This window comes from Rhinolophus hipposideros (assembly GCF_964194185.1).
Source record: "Rhinolophus hipposideros genome assembly, chromosome: 14".
In the NCBI taxonomy this organism is placed as follows: domain Eukaryota; kingdom Metazoa; phylum Chordata; class Mammalia; order Chiroptera; family Rhinolophidae; genus Rhinolophus; species Rhinolophus hipposideros.
The window spans coordinates 11,934,345-11,957,206 of record NC_138060.1 but is presented as its reverse complement, the minus strand read 5'-3'; the positions used below and the strand labels follow the sequence as shown (position 1 = coordinate 11,957,206).

Here is a 22,862-nt window from a genome sequence, read left to right as displayed (position 1 = left end):
GCTGGGCCTTGGTAGTTTAGAGGAATAATAATAACAGTGATAACAAAAGGAATAATTAGAATAACATTTATTGTTTCTGAGATGTTTACTATGTTCCAAGCTCTTTCTGAACCCCTTTCTTGTCCTGATTCATTTAATCTTCACAACAACCTGCGAGGGTTTAGAAACTGAGATCACACAGCTCACAGGTCGAGGAGTCGGGATTTGAACCAGCGGACTGAGTAACTGTTCCCTTCACCAATCCCTGTAGCGATGGAGAAAAGAGGTGATGAGGAGAGGGCAGAATTTCGATTTGGGTTTTCAGCACTAGGTGATTCTTTCCTGCCTCCAGGCTTACTGCTCCAGATCCGAGGGCATTTCCGTGAAGAAAGAACCCTATCCAAGTGTCTGTAGTCTTCTCCTTGGCTCCATTACTTCAACCTGGTCTTCCATTTCCTCAGCCGTAAAATTAAAGAATTGAACTCAAGCGGTGGTTTTCACTGTCCCTGGATTCCCAGCTCAGCTTCCTTCATGGTGCCTGCACATTCAGCTGTTTGAGTTGCCCAGCTCCTATGGAAGATTTTTGTTTGAAGAAAGGGTTCTTTCACTTGAGGCCTCTGAACTAGGGCTGTCTCAGGACCTTCCAGGTCTCAGAGCCCTAGATCCAATGGCGGTGGTAGAATGAACAAGCAGGGAAGCCACCTTCTCTGTCCCCCTCACCAGGTCTGCCCGCCCCACCATCCATCTAGTCAGTTAAAGCCAGAACCTGCCTCAGAAGCCCTTGTCACGGACAGAGAAGCCCTCTGCATTTGTAGCAGTGATCATGCCTGCAGTTTCCACGAGTCCCTGCCGAATTCACGAGGCCATAGAACTTAAGAGTCCTGATCCTGCTGAAGCCATGTTCCATTTTGAAATCTGGTCTCAGATTGGTAGCACGGGTGTTTCTGCTTATCTTTTATGTTCTTTAAAGCCCCGGCCTTTTCCTCGAGTTGGTACTGCATGTGGGCTTTGCCTCCTCAAGGCTTAGAGTGATTGCTTTGTCTCTTCCTTCTGCCTACAGCATTCTTAACTGTGACCCCAGTATTGGGTCAGGCCCCTAAGGAAAAACTTTCATTCAGTCTGGAGCCCCTGATCCTAAGGCAGGTTGTAGGCTGCGGTGCGACGCCGAGTTCACCTACAACATGAGGGAGAAATGAAGGTGGTGGTTTCCTGGTTTGTGATGCCAAGCCCTGTGCACCCTCGATTGCTTCCAGCCTTGTGTTGGCTATTTACACAACCCAGGTAGTGCAAGCAAAGGCCAAAATACAAGTTCCTTCTCCCAGCCAAGCACACTCACAGATATTCCCCCTATGATTAGGCGGCTGGAAACCAGGCTTAAATTAAAGTCCAGACTTGCCAGTGGGAGCAGGGACAATTCCATTATTTCCAGCCTTTTGTCCAACAGGAACCACTTTTGTCATTTTGATTGTAAAACCCTATGATTTGAAGACTTTTGCATTCATTGTTAATATTTAATTTTTCCTTTTAAGAAATGAATTGAAAAACCTATGTAAGAATTAGCCATGGTTTTTGAGGCTCATGAATAATTGCTGCTATTTCACTGTTCAGTAGTGACCTTGAGCTTAGTTAGTTATTTTACCTCTCTCTGCCTTGATTTCCACAGATGTGAAATTGGAGTATTGCAGTGATGTACTTCATAAGGTTATGAAGTGAGAGCATAATGATGGTTTAATAATAATGAAAGCCTGGATTCTAAACTCACTTCCCTGGTTTTGCATTCCAGCTCTGTCAATTGGTGGTAATAATAGGACCAACGTTACAAGACTATTTTAAGTGTTAAATTAATCTTTATAAAGCTCTCAGGACTTGGCTTGGCACATACAGTAAGTGCTGTTTAAATATTTGCAACATGTAAATACTCAGAATAGTGCCTGACATGCAGTAAAAGCTAAATAAATGTTAAGTTTTGTTCAACTAATCTTTTACTAAAAGGAAATTTTAACTATTCTAAGTGATTTCTGTTGGGGGTTTTACATTATTCCATGACATAGACCTTTTAAATTAGGGATACACATTCACCCCAATAACTACCCTTTGTTCTGCTTGAAAGAAAAAGGAGGAGGTGTGAGTCTTGGAAACAATATTCCTGTAGGCACAGGTGTGTCCATGAAGCAACCTGGATCGCTAACGTGCCCCAGGCATGTGCTGGTTCTCCACCCCCAGCCCCCTATGAAGGCCATTTAAGGAATAAGGCTAGCCATTAGCAGGACTATAATAGCCTAAAAGGGATGAGGAAGGAATCCCAGCCTTAAATTCAGGGCTAGACCTTTGGGGACTCAGGTAGATACTAGAACCTTCTTTGATTTGTGAAAGAAGCTGGATGATCTCCTGAGCCTGACTGGGAGAATTATAACACAGAGTCCTAATCTCTGTTGTGTTGTTATTTCTTCTTGCCTCAGCACCTTTGCACATGCAGTTCTGAAGGCCTAAAATACTCTTCTTCTTTTGCCCCTACCCTTCAATATTCACATAGTTCACTTCAGCTCGTTCTTTAGCTGAGTGAGACCCTGCAAGCTCTGGGGTCACCATACCTGGGTTCATATGCCGGCTTTGCTATTTAGGAGTTGTGACCTTGGGCAGGTACTAACCCTTTCTGTACCCTGTTTTCTTCATAGATTTATTGTGAGGTATAATTGTTGGGTCTCAGCTTAAATGTCATTACCTCTCCTTCGGAAAAGACCCTCTCCACTTTTGTAAAAAGAAGAAGCCTATTCTCAGGGCCACCGTTTTGTAAGTTCAGGGTTGTTCCTTGGTTAGATTTCACGTTGATTTCCATAGACCTTGGGGAAATCATCATGAGCCGTAACCAGCTTTGGAGCTGCACTTTACCCTGGGCTTACAGTTTTCGTTTCACGCTGGCTCTCTCCTGGGTGTCCCAGAGTTTGTTCCACTGATTATTGCTTCATACGTATTAGATAGAGAAGTGTTCTGTGGTGAAAGAAGAGATGGTGAAGGGCTTGGGTTAAATAAAATCAAGCTCAGGCCTTTTCCATAAGACTGCTCAGAGTCTCTAGTATGCTAGTGTTTTATCCATTTCCTGGAGGATGAGGGAGGGACCGCATTGTTGCCCAGTGTTGCTCATCATAGAACCTGTTTTTCATGAAATACAGTGCAATATTGGTGCCTCAGAACACACCCTGGAAAACACGGCTCTGTTTTCTGTGGCTCTCCCACCACCAAATGCTAGTGCTTCTAAGGATGTAAACAAACATAAGGCTTGTGATGTGGCACCAGCATGCAGAGGGTTTTTGCCTGTGTGTCTGCAGCACGGTACGACTTACCATTGTGCTTTTCTTTTGCCTCTTCCCCCAAACAGAGAAGGAGACCTTTCTGGATCCTTTCGTCCTCCGGGACCTCCTGCCTGCATCCCTGGGCAGCTATTACCGGTACACAGGTTCTCTGACCACCCCACCGTGTAGTGAAATTGTGGAGTGGATCGTCTTCCGGAAGCCACTCCCCATCTCTTACCATCAGGTACATATTGAGCCCCACATGGGGCTTCTGTGCTGACTTGCGTTGTGTTGACTTACTTATCTAACATTGCTGGAATACACCAGTTAGAATGTTTTATTTTTGGATCCTCTACTTCTCATTGATTTCCTTCATTGTTTCCAACAGGCATGTTTTTGAACCCAAGAATTATAAAATAGAAAACACGGTTTTTTGGCTAGAAATTAACTAGCTGATGAAAACTACAGGCATGAAATCAGGTTTTGTGGAAATACTCAATTTTGAGGGGATAACAGCTTTCCTAGATGATGATGATATCTTGTTCCAAGAACTCTGCTAAGCTCCTGACATGTGTTAACACATTTCATCCTTATGAACAATGGTGTTATGACGTAACTACTATTTGCACCACCACTTCATGCAGGAGAGACACAAAAGTGTAGTGACTTGCCCAAGGTCACACAACCGATTACCACACCATGGTGTCTGATCACAAAGACCAAGCTCTGGACCACTAAATCTACCCAAAGTTGAGAAAAGAGATTTGTATACCTGAAGAAATAAAAGAAAAAGCACCCTTGACTGAGCTCTTTCTGTGTGCCGGTCACTTTGCTAAGCAGTTTATACACAGTCCATTTACGTACAAAACAACATGGAGAGATGGGTATTACACTGAGATTGGACACATAAGTATATTGTGGCATGGAAAGATCGGACAACATGCCAAGGAGTCGTGGTTCACGAATGTCAAAGCCGAAATCAAGTTTGTCTGATTCTAAAACCCACATTGCTAACCACTGTACTGAACTGCTCCTCTCTGAGTATGCCCTGGGCAGTTTTCATAGGAAGGTGAATTTAGGCTGAGCAGTTCACTCGTAAGAAGTGATGAAATAGACAAGAGGCGGGGGCCAGTGTCAGAGGAAGGAAGCCACTAGGGGGGTGAGGAGCCTTGAAATCGCCTCAGGGATAATAGATGGAAGGGGGCAATTCTTAGAGGGGTATGTTAGTTGTCAAAAGTGCAGAATGCACTGAGGTAGCCGTAGATTTCTTCTCCATAATTCCAGAAAATAGAACCAGGAACAGTGGGTGGGATTTGTAAAAAGGGAATTTGAGCCATTGACCAGTAATGTATAAAAATGGAAGTTTCCTCCTATCAGGGCCATTCATAGAAATCTTTGACAGCCAGGGCTAGAGATGTTGTACGGAAAGGGGGAGATTTTGGAATGATGTGATAATAACAGAAATAGGACTGAAGACACGGTCCACAAGGTTATGAACCCGCTGGCCTGCGGAATGGTCCAAAGATGTTCCTAACAAGGCCAAAGAATACAGAACAGTGAGCAGGGAGAAACAGCATTGGATAGTGTCCTGGTCAGGTCTGTTTTGGAGATAAGAAACAGAAACCTGTATAAGGCAGCTCAAATAGAAGGAGTATCTTCAAGAAACAATAGTAGGGGCACCCTGAGATGAAGCCATCGTGACCAGGAATGTCACTAGAAAGTGAGGCGTATGCATATATGGCTCTCTTTCGAGGGCCACACGGGCTCTTAAATCTTGGATTTTCTGCCGTGGCTTTATTATTCTGTACCTTTGCAAAATTCTGGTCCCTTCTCTCCCCCTGTATGTAGGTTTTGTTGTGGTGGCTTGTTTTGGTTGTATGCCCCAATATGATTACTCTTATACCAATTGGCCTTTCAGCTCTAGGACCAGTTACCAGTTGACAACAATGTGGGTCTTATGTCATAGTTAGTGTTCAAGAAGTTAGATCAAGTAGACATGGGCCAACCAGTGAATTGGCTGGCCCTGGGTCCTCGTGGGTCCAGTTCGAATAAATCAGCAGAGTTGCCAGGTAGCATCCTGAGACATCAGGGGTAAATGGAGCAGGCTGTTCAGAAGGAGCTGTGTGTAGAAGAGATACTATATCCTATCCCACTAAAGCGGTTAGATGGTATAGGGCCAGGCAGAATTGATTATTTGGCCTCACTGTTGTTGGCAGACATTTTACTTCCAGATTTTTTTTCTTTTAATTCCCCTCTTATGAAGAAAGGATGAGCAGTTTGGTTTCTGAACAGGATCTGCCAGCCTTAAGGAGATAATGAAATATGAAACAAGTTTTCTTCCTAATGGTGAAGCCAGCATTGTTTTCGTTAAATAAAATAAAATTACAATCCATAGACTTACAGCCTCAGGGTTGGGGAAGGGGCATTGAAAAGGAATCCTTGTCAATTAAGATAAATGCTTTTGTCTTCAGAGATAGAAGGGCTGGGAATAACATAGTTAAGAAATACAAGTTTGGCCCTGTGAAGGGCACATAGATAGAGTGGTAGTTAAGTTGGGGAGAAATAAGGTCCATTCACACATACTAGATTTTATTTCAGCTTCAGATATTTAGTGGGTCCAAACAAAAGGCAGAGGTTTAGGCTTGGATGTCTTGTCAAGTGTTTGTCAATTAGAAGCATTTGACATTTAGTAAGTGGGCCTTTTTTTGTTAATATCTGTTTACTCTTCCACTTCCTGCCACCTATATGCTCAAAGAGAAGAAATGATGGAAGAGTTTTTCTCTCTGACTTTCAGCATATGACTTCTCTGTAGGTATTAATTATTGTTTCAAGGAAATAGTGAAGAAATCGATCACATTGGCTTCCCAGTTCCTTTACTATAAACCGTCTTAAGATAATACTTTACTTTTATCAAGCACAGCTTCATCTATCCCTGTCTGTTTCCCAAAGGAGGAAAACAACTCATTTTTATGTGGCCAAACTGAATTCTTGCTCACTAGCTGCATGGAGGTCACAGCTGTGTCAGCCCTCAGAAAGGAAAGCTTTAGCCATCCAAGTATTATCGCATCAGACCTTCTCACCCTGACCTTGCCAACATTCTTTCTGAAGTTAGCACAGCATGTTCATTTCAGAAAGGCGAATAGCCAATTCAGAAGAGCCAAGCAGACAGAATTTCATGTCTGCTTCTATCAGAAAGAAAATATCCCTGGCCCCTCATCCTTCTCTTTCTTCAAAGGCTCAGTCGCCTCTTCTCTCTTACACAGTGTGGGTGCCTATAGGCATGAAATGAAGGCATGTTCACCATAAAATAAATGCTGAGCGCAAACCGTGGACTTGTGTGAGGTGGATTTCTTTGTAGCCTTACAGAGTAAATATGAGCAACTACTTTTTTCTCTTTTATTCTCTTGGGGAGTCTACGTGGACATTCAAACCAGCCCTGTAGCCCGTGAACTCTTGACTCTGGCTTGTGTGATAATCTAGAGCTAAATACGGTGTTGCTAATGAAATCACATGTCGGCTTGGTTGGCCAGCAGTCAGGAGAGCTTCTGTGGCTCCATTAAACATCTACTGTTAATATCAGGCAAAAATCGTGCCGTGACTTTGTCACCCAAACAAAATGGCAGTACTCTCCATCCTGGTGTAGGACGTTAACGGAGCAGGACTGCCATGTTGAGACAGATGCCTGCTCTGTTCATGACCAGTCGGAGAACACGACCATCTTGAGTCCAATGTACTAGGATGTGTTTTATCCTAGAGCAGTGGCTCTCAAATGGTGGTGCTTTGGCCATTGGAGACTATCCCAAACTCCCCTTTCCAGGACTGTTTGCTTCCTGTAGTTTAAAATATGACACTGCCTATAATTTCCCTTAGCATGAATTTTATTTCAGTGCTTCTTGGGGACTCAATCAAAAAGGCAGTAAATGTCTGAACATGTCTAGTCTGTTTGCTTTTGGATGTTGTGTTTTTTTTTTTCCTTTCCCCTAACAGTAAGCCAGAGTGGATAGGAAAGGTTTATTTGCATGATTTTTTTTTTTTTTTTAACCAATGTTATCTCTCTAGTAAAGAGGAGAGCAGCTCTTTTGACTTAAGACCATGTTCCATTTGGAGCCTGCATTCCATTCCTGGCTCCATTCTTCAGCCAGATTACTCAACTACTCTGCTACTCTTGCTTTGGTTTTCATCTGTAAAATGGAGATGATGAAAATACCTACTTGATGGAGTCCTCACAAAGATTAAATGATAGAATGTGTGTAGAATGCCTGGACTAGTGCCTGGCACCGCAGGAAGTGCTCAGGAGACACTGGGCGGGCTTTTTGTTGCTGTTATTAAATGATCACCAAGGCTGGAGGGCAGCACTCTCCAGTATAAATAAAGCAAATGTCGCATACATCATTTAAAATTTACTAGTAACCACAATGAAAATGTAAAGAGAAACATGTGAAATTAATATTCCTGTATTTTATTGAGCCCAACTTTTCCAGATTATTATTATTTCAATGTGTAGGACTAGCCACATTTCTGGTGGAAGAGCTACATATGACTGCTGGCTGTGGCAACTCCCGTGTTTCTCTCAGGACCACAACTACTGATTAATTACTTAATTCAGAAAGTGTGTATTCTAACTACATAATGTGCAGTGCATGTGAATGAAGTTTGTCTCAATGGTGGGATGAAGGTGTCATTATTAATCCATACCAGATAGCTTTCTTTGTTAATTATGATTAAATCCTTTTCCTTTCTGTAGAAAGCCTTTCTATAATTGCCTTCATGAAAAGATGTCTGCAGCTACAAGGTGGGGACATGGCCCTGTAGTTAGCTTGTTATTCTTGGGCTTTATTTTTGCAGCCATGTTCCAATAAGTAAAACTTTAGATGCCCCAGGCTATTGAGAATTTAATATTACACCATTGTTATCATGTTTAATAATGAGGCAACAAAACAGTACTACCCTGTCACCTCTTAAATGTACAGTGAAGCTAAAGTGTCTCCTTGACCTTAGGTGTGATATTTCAGTTCCTGATGCTTACCCTGGAGTTTCTTACTATGCTTATAACAGACTCTGGCATTGTTTAATTGCCATTATATACCCATCCCATAAAATACCGTGCACATCGCCCTTTTAATGGTTCATAACAATATTACTTTTGATTTTCTTTCATTTTCCCCCTTCAGCCACAGTGGTCCTCTCCCTACGTCCTGTGGACGAGAGCTCTTACTGCACAGGAATGGCCTGAATAGATTTCAGCTTTCCTTTGATTTGAGCCAACAGATTAAAAACTAATTATTCTTTGTAATATTTTTATAATAAAAACTAAGTTGAAATGATTTATATACACTTCCAGCTAACACATTTGCAATTCAAGGTTAAAATTGTTCTTGAAACAGCACCAGTTAAAAATGCAATTACAACTCCCCAAGCAGGGATAAAAGAAAAATGTTTTACATGTGGACTTCAAAAGTTAAAAAGTCAATTTAATATTATAGAAATAAAAACTTTCATTTATTTTTACTAATGATAAAGACTTCATTAGTTATTACATATTAAAATAAAGATAAATTCAAATATGTTTATTACCTGCTTCTGGAAAGGAATAAGGTAAATTTTTAAAAGTGCAGGCTTTGTGAGGTAGATAGCATTTTCTCTTTATGCCGACCATCTTGTTCCCAGTTCCCAGTTCTTTCTGTGTTGGTCCATAGGCCTTTTTTTTCCAGAGTGCAGACAGTGCAAATAGATTCATGGTGCCGATAATAGGTGCCCTGTATGAACGGTCTTTTGGGATTAGCTAAAAGGAATTGTTTGGGGACTTCTACTATCCCCATGTTCAGTTTCTCCACTACAGTACCACTCTTCCAGTGAATAATGCTGCAGGCCTGGTATGTATTTGGCATGAAGCAACTGAGCCTGAAAAAGAGAGTCGCACAGACTTAGATTTCTAATCTTCACTTCACCTCTTGGTTCCTATGTGATCTTGGGACATTATTTAAGATCGCTCAGCCCAGTTTTCTAATCAGTCAGAAATCATAATAATGATATCCTAATACCATCAACCTTATGGGATTTCTGTGAGGACTAAGAGAAAGCACGTAACACCTTGAGCTAGTACAATGCTTTGCATGGAATAAACACTCAGTAAATAGTAGCTGCTAGTGTGAATGACATGTTATTAATGTTACTTTAATGTTATTTTAAGCTAAATGTAAGTTAGAAACCAAAATAATGTTTTTAAAGTGCATAACAAAGTACATGGCACATAATGGGTTTGATAAATACACATTATGAGGAGAAAGAGAAGGGAGAAGCAGATAGAGCATCTTATAGTTGTTGGAAGCTTAGAGTACAATTATGGTTACCACATTCCTCATAAAATAATAATAATAGTAATAATAATGATAATAATGCTGAGTAGCTACTGAGTGCCAGGAATTATGCCAAACACATTATGTGTAGTAACTCATTTAATAGTAACAAAAACCACATGAGATAGGTAAAGATGTTATCTCCATTGTACAAGTCAGGAAACTAAAGGTCAGAAACATTGAATACTTTGACCACGGTCACGTATTTAGCAAGCAGGGATTAAAAACTGGATTTGGAGCCTAGGTAGCAAGAGTAAGGTTTGGAGGTTGGAGAATTAGGCACAGGCCAAATCATTAGTGCCCCACAGTGAGAATGGGAGATAGTTGAAAGGTATCGAATGGAGGCATGACATAACCTTATGTACAGTTTAAAAGGATCACGGTGTAGCTGTTAACCAGATCTAGAAGAATCGAACAGATTAAGCTGGTCAGATGCCCAGAGAAGCACAACTGTGTACAGTGTGTTCTACGGCTCCAGCATAATGTGGGGCTGCCATGTTGCACAGCTTTAGGAGGCACCTTTTCATTGTGGTTTCTGTAAATGACATCCTTTGAAATAAAAAAAGTGAAGGCCCAGATGGTGGTCAGTTTCACCTTTAGCGAGTGTAGTTACATGGCACGGGTAAGGATCAAGGGACAACCTCAATTATCTGTGTAAAGGTATGCAGTCGTCTCCCCTTACCTGTGGGGCATCTGTTCCAAGACCCAAAGTGGATGCCTGAAACCACAGAAAGCACCAAACCCTAGATATACTATGTTTTTTCCTATACATGTGTACCTTTTCACTTAAAGGAAGCACTTTATGGCTTCTCTTGGGCATGTCCGAATTGCCATCATCACGACTCATGTGCTTTGGGGCCATTCTTAAGTAAAATAAAGGTGATTTGAACACAACTACTGCAATGCCGAGACAGTCGATGGGATAACTGAGACAGCTGCTAAGTGACTAACGAGTAGGGAGCCCAAACAGTGTGGAGACACTGGACAAAAGGATGATTGATGGACATTCCAGGTGGGACAGCGCAGGATGGCACAAGGTTTCATCCCGCTACTCAGAATGTTGTTCAATTAAACACTTACGAATTGTTTACTTGTGGAATTTTTTATTGAGTGTTTTCAGACTGCATTTGACCACAGGTAACTAAAACTACAAAAAGCAAAACTACTGATAAGCGGGGATCTACTATTTCAGTAGATTTCTGGCCTAGATCATCACTGTTCACCTGCCAAAAGTGAAAAGACTCCCCTGGCCAATCCAGGGATCATGGAAGTTTCCACTCAATAGCCAAGCATGCCACTTACCAACAGGAGAGGCCACTGGCAATTTTCATTCTATTTAGAGGAATGACAGGGTTGTAGTGAATGCTGCCAACCTACCGAAGGACAGTTGATGAGTCTGCTAAGCTTGTCCTGCTTTTCCTCTTTTATGTGACTGTCAAGCAAAGGTATGATCCAGTTGACAATATAATATCGTTCAGGTCATTAGTTCACTTTCAGAACTATCTGATCCTTCCTTCGAAATCTTTGGCAAGTTAATGACAAGGAAGCGGCCGGGCTTTTAAGCCATAGCCTGTCATTAAGCTGTAAGAGCAATTTAAGTGAAAGCATTTTTGCATTAAATTGAGAACCTGCCTGTTTTTACAGTTGTATGACTAATTCTTTCCAGAGGCATCAGAAATAAACTTTAGACTTAAATGCTGTCTTGTGAAAGAAGCAAGTATTCTAGAAAATAAACAAACCTTAGAGTCGTATTTCTGAGACAGTGTCCCAGGCCATCCTTTCCTGGCATCTCAGATATTAAACTATTTCACTACAGAAGGCTATCTCTTCCAGAAAAATCTCGAATGTAACTTGCTATGTATGGCAGCCCAGTCCATTTAAAAAAAAAAAAAGAAAATCACGCAGAAAGTTAAGGTATTCCTCCCTCTATTCAACTCACGTCTCTAAGGCTTTAATTTAAACCAGTGTCTTCTTATTTGGCCCTCTCTGGACATGGAGAAGAGCTGGTCAGCATCTTCCACTTGCAAGAGCCTTTAATCAAATTACTCCTTACTCGCCTATTCTTCAGGCTAAACAATTCCACTTCCTTTAACCTTTGCACACAGGATTTATTCTCCATCCCTTTAATCATTTTGGTTGGTCTTTCCTTAGACTGTCTCCAGAGTGTCCTTTCATGTAATTTTAAGAAGTTATTTTCTCTAAGAAAATCAGAAAACTTCTCTCATTGTTGGATGAATTCAGTTTGGATTTTGGTAGTCGTATCAATTGAGTATACCGTGCTAAGTTGAGGTGATTTTTCTTTTCACCACCTCCAATTACCTTCACTTGAATGGGTCACATTTAGACAGAGTAAACCATCCAATTTTAGCAATGTTTTCTGCTTTTATTGCCTTTCTCCCTTCACTATATAGAAGGAACGTCAGAAGGAAGAAAGATAAAGGGCACATTCTGAATAGCAACAATATGCGTTGTTAGAAGAAAAGTTATGTGAATAGTAGAGAATTAGAGTAACACAGGCTACTTTTGGTTTCAAAAGGCTGGTTGAGAGACCGTCTAGTTCTATCTTGAGGAACAATTAGAAAAAATTTCATAATTTACTATCACTTTACATGTGCCGGAAAATTGGAGAGCAGGTGGATTGATAGGTGAATCCATATACTTAAATGATTTTTCTTGGCTGAATTAATCACTGTGTATTTTATTTATGTATTCATTGCTTTCTAACGCAAAAAAAAAGAGGGAGTTTCAGGACTGGAAACAGGTCATTTTCTGCCTTATTCTCTGAGGCTGTTTGAAAAACACTAAGGTTAGTTCCAGGCTTCAAAATGACCATCTAGACTTACCTAGAATTACCCAGCTAGTAATTCTCTTGTTTCTTTCCTTCAGTGGTGTTAGCCCCTTCTGGTCCTGCAGCCTAGGGCGGCCTCTCGGTGCCTGCTGGGAAGCATCTCTACCACCTTTCTTTCCACCTTGTCGTTCTCTCCTGCAGTAGTCTTCTGATTGGGCGTTCGAGACTCCAGATGGGCCACAAAGAGTTCATTCAGCTTCTCGCTACTTCATTCCATTTTCTTACCCCACATCAAGGAGTTAGTATTTTTGGTGGCTGGGAATTTTAGATTATGGTCTATTTCTTTGGGAACAAGAATAATTTTGTTATTCTTATGTTATATGGAACAATAATTATGTTATATAGAACAAACCTCTGCCACCCAGCCCCCACTCCTTTCCTCTTCTATCATATAATAGAATGAACTGTGTTTCATGATCAGGATGTTGTGGGCCAAGGGGAATCCTTTTTGATAATAAAAATATGACCCTGGCATTCTGAATTTTTTTTCTTTGCTTTTCCATGAAAGTTTGGTCAGCAGCCTTGTGGAAAATGTGTTTTAATAATAATGATAGCCGCTAATCTTTGCTGAGGACCTACTAGATACTAAGTGATTTATATCAATTTTAAACTTTCCTACATCCTGATAAGATTGGTACCAGTATTAAATGCACCACAGATGAGGAAACTTTAATTATAGAAAGCTTGAGTAGTTTGACTGTGATTACCCATCTGGTAAATATTGACCTTGGGCCGTTTAACTTGCAAGCTATGCTTTTAGCAACTTTGCTGAACTGGATCCCTAGTATGTAAGAAGATACTTAGTAGGACTTAAATCACTAATATTTATTGAGCTCTTATGAATTGTTTTTTAAGCATTGCACATGGATTATCTCATTAAATGCTGACACAAAGATGCTATTGAAATGATCGCATTGCATTGAGGAAATTTCGAGGCTCAGAGAAGTTAAGCAACTTTCTCACGGTCACAGAGTGGTTGAACCATGGAGCTAGAATTACACCCAAGCAGTCTGTGGCTCCAGAATCTATTTTCACCATAACTCTGTGTTCCTTCCCATAGTAGTAAAGTAAAGGTCTTGCGGGAAGTGGGTGGAGGGGGCACTGAGGAAAGACTGGACTCTGTCTGAGACTCAAACTAAAAGAATTCTTAACACCCTCAAGTGAGGTGTTTTCCTGTTTAGTTTGCAGGACTGAAACCTCAGACAGATAAGCCCCATGGTAGTGATTCTGGCAGGCAGTCTGTGTCCTGCCAGGTTTGTCACACCTGGCATTGGCACTTCCTACCATTTGGTGTTCTTGACACCCCCACCTGCTTTGGACCACGTAGCTTTTCTAATTGATGTTCTTTTTTTCTTTCCTCTCATTCTCTGTTCAGCTCGAGGCTTTTTATTCTATCTTCACCACGGAGCAGCAAGATCACGTCAAGTCAGTGGAGTATCTGAGAAATAATTTTCGACCACAGCAGGATCTGAACGACAGGGTGGTATCCAAGTCCGCCGTTCGAGACGCCTGGAACCATGACGTGACAGACTTCTTAGAAAACCCACTGGGGACGGAAGCCTCTAAAGGTATATGTGGATTAAGTGCCCTTGCCCTGAGGAAGATTCCTTGTCATAAATTACTTTAAAAGGAGTTCGAAACTAGCCAAAAATTAGAACTCGGTGTCAAGAGCATATGTTTCTCTCCTAAAAGAGACTGTTTGGATAAGTAGAAGCAGTTGTGGGAATAACTTCAGTTAAACAGATATGTTCAGAATTGCCCTTTTGACTAGTAATATGTCAGTCATCCTCTCTGATTCTTTACCTTGTAACATTAATACTAGTTCGTCCATATCTAAAGAAAGCTCTTGGGTGTCTTAATTTTCAACTGTTTCCCTGTTGAGATCAGGTGTCTGTCTCTGAGCTCAGACATCAAGACCTTGGACTTGCTCCCAAGACTCTAGTCTGCTGCATTCTTACTAAGAACCACACCTGGCATGGCCTTTTAAAACTATTATTTAATGGTTTAATTCCCATATCTGATAAACATAAATTCAGGCATCTTAATCTTTTCCATTTCTACTTTCTCATGTGAAGTGAACATGAATTTCTCTCCCAGGAAACTAGAAAGACTGATCCTACCCTGGCACCCCTCGTTTCAAGCTCTGTGATTTGTCGTAATTGTGGCTTAGAACTTGGGAAACGTTTAAAGGAATGAGGCTGATCAAAGTCCTTATTACTTGGAAGGGAAAGGGAATAAGAAGGCATTTTCTTAAAGTGTGAAGAGATGGATCTTTTCCAAGTCAGTGCTCTCCTTCAAAATTGTGGACTTGGGTAATATGGGAAGAGCTGTGTCATTTATCAACACGACACTAACATGTGCTCTTTGTAGTGTAGTGAGTTATATGGGGTGGTTTCATTTCAAGAGTGCCCCCAACCCCAGTAAAAGGGACCAGATTACTGTCATGTGACCTTTGTAGGAATGGGGCAATGAGCTTAACAAATAACTGTACTTTTATGATAAGAGTGAGCCCATTTCCCGGATTCATGTATCTGAAAAAGAACTAGAGGAAGAAGAAGGGAATTTTAAGAATATGATTGTTTCCTTCCTGTCTGTGTGATTTTGTTTGAGGATGATAAGGAGAAGTTAGCCTGGCCAGGTTCCGTAAAGAACATGTGAGATTCAAGTAATTTGGGGCTCACATTCTGTCCAAGGTATTATTTGTCAGCTTGTAACAGTGGGAGAGTTAGGCACACAAACCTCTAAAATAGCTTAGGGCTGTCATAGAAAAACTTCACTTGGGCTAATTTTTTTGAAACCAAACTAAAAATAAAACAACAGAGCTCAGAAGCTTTTTCCCAAGAGAACTTGCTAGAGAAAAGGGGGGCTCTTAGGAGTTGACTATTTTATGAGAGGTGAATATAGAGGGTGAGGAAAGTACCTCACAGCTGAGCTAACAATCTGCTTGTTCAGAATTGCTGAGGTTATGACAGAAAGTTCTTTTCCTAAAAAGCAGGCTGAGGATACAGTTTGTAAAGAGAATGTGTGGCCCTTAATCCCCAAGAATGTTAGTGATGATAATGGTTTCCATTGCATTAAATTGTCAAAAAGTGGGCAAGAGCATCCCCTGAAAGGGCTTTCTCTGAATTTGAAGCGAGCCCTGGACCCATCCTTAAATATAAGGAGTCAGTTCTTCATTCTAAAGGTTTGTTGCAGTTATCATAGTGTCCGTTGCTGGCTCCTAAGGTGTACGAATATTAAAATGTTTTATGATCTTTCTAGAGGCAGAAACATGTAGGTGCAGTCCTATTTTTTTTTAAACACAGTATTGGAGTAGAACATACAGAAAAGTACGTACATAAAATATACACAAATTGAGGAATTTTCACACACTGAATACACACACTTGACAAACCCTCAGATCAAGAAGCTGACATCAGCTTCCCAGGAGCACCTCCATCTCCCCATGTCTAGTCACCTTCTGTTCCCAAGGGTAACCATGCCCATGAGTTACGAGTTAGCTTTGCCTGCTGGTAGTTTCATATAAACAGAATCACCCAAGATGTCCTTTTTTTGTATCTTGCTTTTTTTGCTCTCGACTGGTTTTGAGTCATCCACACTATCTCAGGTAGTTGTAGTTTGTGCTTTCTTATTGCTAAATTCATTGTGTGACTGTACCTGAGTTTACTTATCCATTTCAATATACATGAATGTATGGATTATTTCCACGTTTCGGTACCTGTGAAAATTCTTTAACATGCCTTTTAATGAGCATCTGGACACATCTCTATATAGCCTGTGCACCCAGGAGTAAAGAGACTCCAGCCCAGCGTACACATGCATGTGTACATTTGGTTAGACACCGCTAAACAGTCTCGCAAACTGATCATTTGTACATACTACTTTACACTTCCGCCAGCAGTGTACGAAAGTTCCTATTTTTTTACACCGCATTAAGGCATAATTTACATACCATAAAATTCAACTATTTTAAGTGTACAATTCAATAACTTTTAATAAATGTATAGTTTTACAACCATCACCACAATCCAGTTTTAGAATATTTTCATCACCCCAGGAAGATCCTTCATGCCCATTTGCAGCCCATTTTTTTCTCCTATCCTCTCCTCCAGGCAACCTGTGATCTATTTTTATCTTTCACTGTGTTAGAACTTTTAAGTTTTATCCATATTATTGTACGTCTCAGTAGCTCACTCCTTTTCATTGCTGAATTGTATTTCTGTTTTATTTTTTTAATAACAGTTTTATTGAGAAATAATTCACATACCATAAAGTTCCTTCTTTTAAAGTCTATACTGCAGTGGCTTTTAGTGTATTCACAAAATTGTGCAGTCATCACTACCATATACTTTCAAACATGTTTATCACGCCCTCAAAAGAAACTCCATACCAGTTAGTAGCCAGGCTCTCCTGTTGTCCTTCCTCTTCTTTCTCCTGCCCCCCAGCTCCCCAGCTGTAGGCAACCATTAATGTGTTTTCTATCTTTGTGGACATGCATATTCTGGATATTTCATATAAACGGAATCATGCAATATATGGCTTTTTATCTCCGGCTTCTTTCACTTAGCATCACATTTTCAGGGTTCATCCATGTTCAAGCATGTATCAGAATTTCATTCCATTTTATGACCAAATAATATACCATTGTATGGATACACCACATTTTGTTTATCCATTTATCAGTTGCTATACATTTGAGATTTTTCCACTTTTTGCCCGTTACGAATAATGCTGCTATGAACATTCATATTCAAGTTTTTGTGTGAACATAGTGTTTTCAGTTCTCCTGGACGTAAACCTTGGAGCAGAATTGTTGAGTCGTGTGGTAACTGTGTGTTTACAGTTTTGAAGAACTACCACCTGTTTTCCAAAACAACTGTACCAGTTTGTATTCCCATCAGCCGTGTAGGAGGGTTCTGACTTCTCCACATCCTCGCCAACATCAGTTATACATCTTTTTTATTTTAGCTCTCCTGGTAGATGTGAAGTAGTGTCTCTCTGTATTTTGATGTGCACATCCCTGATGACTAATGATGTCCCTGTTTGTTTTCAAATGCACATGTCACGGAACCCATGGTCCCCATGACCAAATGCTCCTCCTTTTTGTCCTCGAGAAAACACAGGTAATTCCAGGGCAGTAGAGGCCAAAAGCCACTGGTGCTGGCAATCCTCACGCAGCCTGGAGGGCTTAGATTATGTACTTTGCAGATCTAAGTAATAGAGAGCCGATACAGGAAGTGTTCCTTTCTCTTCAGTCTTCTGCAAAAAAAAAAAAAAAAAGAAAAAAGAAAAAGAAAAAGAAAGAAAGAACCGATCCTGTCTGATTGGCATTCTCTCTGATCAGGATTGGAAGCTTTCAGGGCCTAGGAGAGCTATGATATTGAGCATGGAGCTACGCATTCATAGGGCTATTATCACAGAAGAAAGAAAAATAAATTAATTACTTAGAACAGAAATCAGTAACCTTCTTTAATTACCCGATAGTGGGTCATATCGCCTCTGTTGCAACTCTTAGCTCTGCCATGGTAGCATTCAGGCAGCCATAGATAATATACAAAGGGTGCCCAAAAAATGTGAACACATTTTAAGAAAGGAAAAAGCTGTATTAAAATTGTAATCATATATTCCGATAACAAAAGATGAATACAAGTCATGTTTGACTTCTACAATTACACATTGCTACTGTAATTCAACTTCAAAAAGCAATACATTGATACCGTCTCGTAAAACATGTATACAGTTTTTTGGCACCCCCGGTATACATGCCTAGATGTAAAAATAAAAAAACTTAGATTTACGAAAAATAGGAGACAGGCTGCCTTTGACTTGAGAACCGTAGTTTACTGACCCCTGCTCCAATGGATGGCTTGAACTAAGATAGAACTTAGTCTTAGGTTTGCTTTAAGGTAAATACTTTCTGTCTTAAAGATGGTGGTGGCAGTGACAGTGAAAAGGTCTGTTGGATGGTTCTATTCCATTCCACTCCAAGACCCACGGACCAGTTAGAGGTTTGGTAACTTGGTAATCAACCACTTACCACTTCACCTTAACACCTGCTCATCTTTTCCACCAGCGTTATAAGCAGGGCCTCGGTGGACTGCATACAGCACCCTACGTCCCTCGAGCCGCGCCCCCCCCACCCCCACCCCCCGCTGCGATCATTAACTGGTGTTCACAGAGCAGCACGGTGGGGGATAGCTGAGTTAATGTGCCCCCATCCTGCCCTCTGTCAGAATGATTAGATGTACTGGAATAGAGAAAACAGAATCAAGCCTTTCAGTGCCAAGAATGAGATGCGTGGCCATGTGAGACACCAAAAAGGGGGGGATGGCATCTTAATATTGTATTGTTGCCGAAGAAGGACTTATAATGGATGTCATCCATAAAAAGTATAAAGCTTTAGTTCCAGTAAATGGAAACAGTATTTAGGCTTGGTGGATTGTTCAGGGGACATCCAGTTCACCAGTCTGCCCTTTGTCGGTAAATAACTTGGACAGACTTGAGAATTTAATGGGCTGTCATTTCAGTTATTCTGCAACACATCCCGGCATGGAAGAGCATTTGACGATTAAGTGCTGAATGCTGTCTATTGTGAAGACTTTTGGTGCAGCGAACACAGAAAAATAACTTTCCTTCCAACAACATGAAACATATGGTTTATTAATTTAACGAAACCTGTTCAGATCACAGTGGAATCAAAACCACTTGAACTGATCATTTGATTTGATGGCTTAAAGTGACACTGTATAATGTAATGAAAGCAAAGGAAATGGAGAGGACACTGGGCTGTCCCTGTACCCTCCAGTCTCCTAAGCCGGTGCTGTATTTTTTGGAAAATGGTCTTTGCTTCTGCTGATGGAGGGATCCCTTTTTTAGCCACATTTTCAATTCCTGGTTTGGTTAAAAGCAGTTTTTAAGAACATATACCACTGTGTGAGAATGACTAAGTAGCCTATTTTAAATCAGCATACATTGAGAAAGAGCATTACATTTTCCACCCAAATTAGCAAACAAAGAAGTAAATCCATGATTGCTTTTTAAGAGAGTTTGACATTGAAATCTTGGTTTTCTGCTATTTTTGGAGAAAACATTAATGTTGTTCTATTTTCAGTTTAATCATTTCTACTCACCAGATTAATGAGCTTGAGTTATTTTATCTTATTAATGTAAGCTCTGATATGAGTACTTAATTCTTTTGTAGGCAACTTTCTTCCCAGAAACTCTTCCAGAAAGTTATCTTGTTACTTCCAGAAACTTTTAGCTCAGAAAAGTACTAGAGGAAACACATTTTTAATGCAGCCCCCATGGAGTGTTTTTAACGTCCTTCTTTAAAAAAGAACTATCATTTAGCTATTACTTTTTTAACCTTGGGAGTGATTAAGAAAGAAGGCAAAAAGTAGGGCTGTTTTAAACCCTCCAAATTTCTGGGTTCCTCATACTTTTGAAGGTCATGCCAAACATTTTTACATGCTCAGACATCCCATGATTACTATAATTTTATATAAATATATAAAGAGTTGGTGTAAGTTGCCTTTGAGCGGTTGGCATAAAGTTGATTTCCTAGACACTTCGTGTAGCATTAAGTACATTGGCTTCATATTTTGTAGCCAGTGAATTTCTTTTCATCTATCAGACAGCTTCATCTGCCATTAAACAGTCCCTGACTCTCTAGGAGCTGTGCCTGAAGCACCTATGGTTAAAAAGGTGACGGAAGGGTTTTGTGCACCAGATGCTATGCTAGCCGCCTCTGTTCGGTATGCTTTCATTTAATCCTCAAAAACAACCTCTGTCAGGATTCACTTTCCATTTTTCAAATATTTGTTGAGCATCAACTATGAACAAGTTCTGGGCACTAGAGATAAAGGGCTGGAACAAGGGAGAAGAGTTCCTTATCATGAGCTTACATTTTTGTGGGGAGAAAGATAAACAAGTCAACCAATGACAGAGTTTCAGCGTTCTTCAGAGATCAATTTGGGTAGCGTGCTAAGAGTGGTACCGTAGAAGCAGTGGAGAAGAGATCTGTGCCCTGGAAAGACCAGGAGTGGGGATAAGGAGGGAGCCCTGAAAAGTACTTGGAGGAAAGGTCATTTGCAGAGGCCCTGAGGCATGGAGAGGTGGGCAAGGGTGAAGTCTGGGAAAGACTTTTCTTGTTAAGGAGTTAAGATTGTAATCTTATAAGGGGGGATCAAATATATGGTGATGGAAGGAGAACTGACTCTGGGTGGTGAACACACAGTGGGATTTATAGATGATGTAATACAGAATTGTACACCTGAAATCTATGTAAATTTACTAACAATTGTCACCCCAATAAATTTAATTTTAAAAAAAAAGATTGTAATCTTAGAGCAGTGGGAAGACTTGGAAGGGTCTGAAGCAGGGATATAGAATGATCTGAACAGGTTTTAAACCCATCACTGTTATGTGAAGAATATTTGCCGAGGACCTAGGGTGGAATATGCAAGAGCAGCAGGAGGCGGATGGAAATATTCCAGGCAGTAAGCCAGTGGTTGGATGCCTGTGCTCCTGGTGTAGGTAGAAGTGATCCTTAGGGATGGATTTTGGAATAGAGCCTCTGAGATTGACTCACAGTTTGGATGGCGGGTGATGGGGTGTGCAAAGAGAGCAATGCAGTCTTGTTGTTTCCCTTTAACAGATGAGGGTCTGAGACTCAGAGAGAGCAAGTGATCACCCAGAGCCTTCATCCAGGAAGTGATAAAGCTGAGAGAGAAACCAAGATCCTCTTATATCCAAATACAGCATTCTTTCTGTTTTCAAAGGGACTGCCAGCTTCCAATGAATCCACAAGTGTGGTCTCTGTTTTAGATGTCATCAGGCCACTTGAAGAACACAGTTTATTACTCCTTCTCTACAGGAAGGAGCTTTACAACTAAATACACTTATGGGGATAAGGGAAAGATGGGGTTTATCTTCTCAGAAGGAATCAGTCTTTATTTGCTTGGCTTGCTCTTACCAGGTTATACTGGGTGCTTTTGGCACAGGCTGCTGAGGCCTCCATCACAGGGTCAGGCCCTGCGAGGCCAGTCCACCCACTTGATCTGGACAGTGGGTCTTCCAGGCTGAGGATCTTACGCACCCTTGAATCAACAGATCCTAACACAGTACCCAGGACATAGTAGGTGTGCAGTCATTGTTCATTGAATGAATGAATGAGACAGTATAAGGCACTGAAGAAGAATATAGATTTTTGGAGTCAAGCACACCTGGACTCAAATTCCAGGTCCACCATTTATTTACTACTACATTTTTGTACTCTTGTGAATAACCGAAGTCTTGCTTTCCTTGTCTGTGAAATGGAGATAATAATTACAGCTCCCTCTTTGGCTTGTGGCCCTTTAAATGAGACAGCAGAGGGGACATATACTGCAAAGGCTGGAACATGGAAAGTACTCTGCACATAAGAGTGCGATGTCCCACCTCTGTGCCTAAGCGACCCCTCCTCAGCCTAAGTAGCTCGGATCTAGGGTCCTTTCCCCAGGGAGGTTTCCTGATGGCCTGGGCCCAGCCGTTTGTGTCAAAACACCAGTATTTTTCTCCTGTAGCACAGTTGGAATTGCACATTCATGTGATTTTTTTCTTTTTCTTCTTCTGATGTCTAGCTCTCAAATTAGCTCCATGAGCGGTAAGGCTGTCTTCTTTTTCTTTTTTGTTGGAGACAGAGTGCAATGTTCACTGTTAGTTCCTCAGTAAATACTACACTGGCTGGCTGGATGGACGGACTAAACTGACCCACACATGCCACATGGCCAGCAGTGAAAAGATTCTTGTCAGAAGAGATGACACAGTCGGGGCATTTATGATCTAACCCAGGGTGCGTGCTCTTATGGGCGTAGGAGTAGGACTCCATGTCACTCTCCGTACCTGAAATCAGAGGGGCTACTAGGATTTGGGAAGCCATCCTTCACTTTGACCACAAGCCACTCAGAGGGAAGTATTCATCTCAAAAAAAAAAAACACGGAGCAGGGGCTTTCCTCTCCACGCCAGGAACAACCACTCTAGCACACTTGAAAGTAGAGAATGGAGGCACTGAAAGTGGCAGGAGCTCCCAGGAAGAACTGCTTTATGGCTAGGGAGCGTTCAACTAATATGTTGAACAGACGCCAAGGGCCGTCTACTGTCTTCATAGTATACATATTCCCTAATTACTCAGTCCTCTCTGTCTCCAGGCAGGTTAGGCCGAGTGTGATCTTCAAGGCTGACTTAGCCACCCTCCTACGGCTTCAGCTTTTCTTTGCTCTCTAGAAAAACCTTCCTTGACATTGCATTTATTTGTGTGGGCACCACGGTGCTTGTGAACAACAATCTGGAAATTAATAAAGGCCAACAGCATCCTTCTTCCCAGAGCGACACACGTCCCCTTTCTCTCG

General features: G+C 41.1%; 1 protein-coding gene across 4 annotated transcripts in view; it reads left to right on the top strand.

Moving 5' to 3' along the window:
* PTPRG (protein tyrosine phosphatase receptor type G) overlaps nt 1-22,862 on the top strand; it is a 705,739-nt gene that overhangs the window by 566,881 nt on the left and 115,996 nt on the right. For all 4 annotated transcript variants that reach the window (XM_081072430.1, XM_081072431.1, XM_081072429.1 and 1 more), the window contains exons 7-8: nt 3,356-3,513; nt 13,849-14,041. In XM_081072430.1, the coding sequence (XP_080928556.1) occupies nt 3,356-3,513; nt 13,849-14,041 (351 nt within the window). The remainder of the gene's footprint in view (nt 1-3,355; nt 3,514-13,848; nt 14,042-22,862) is intronic.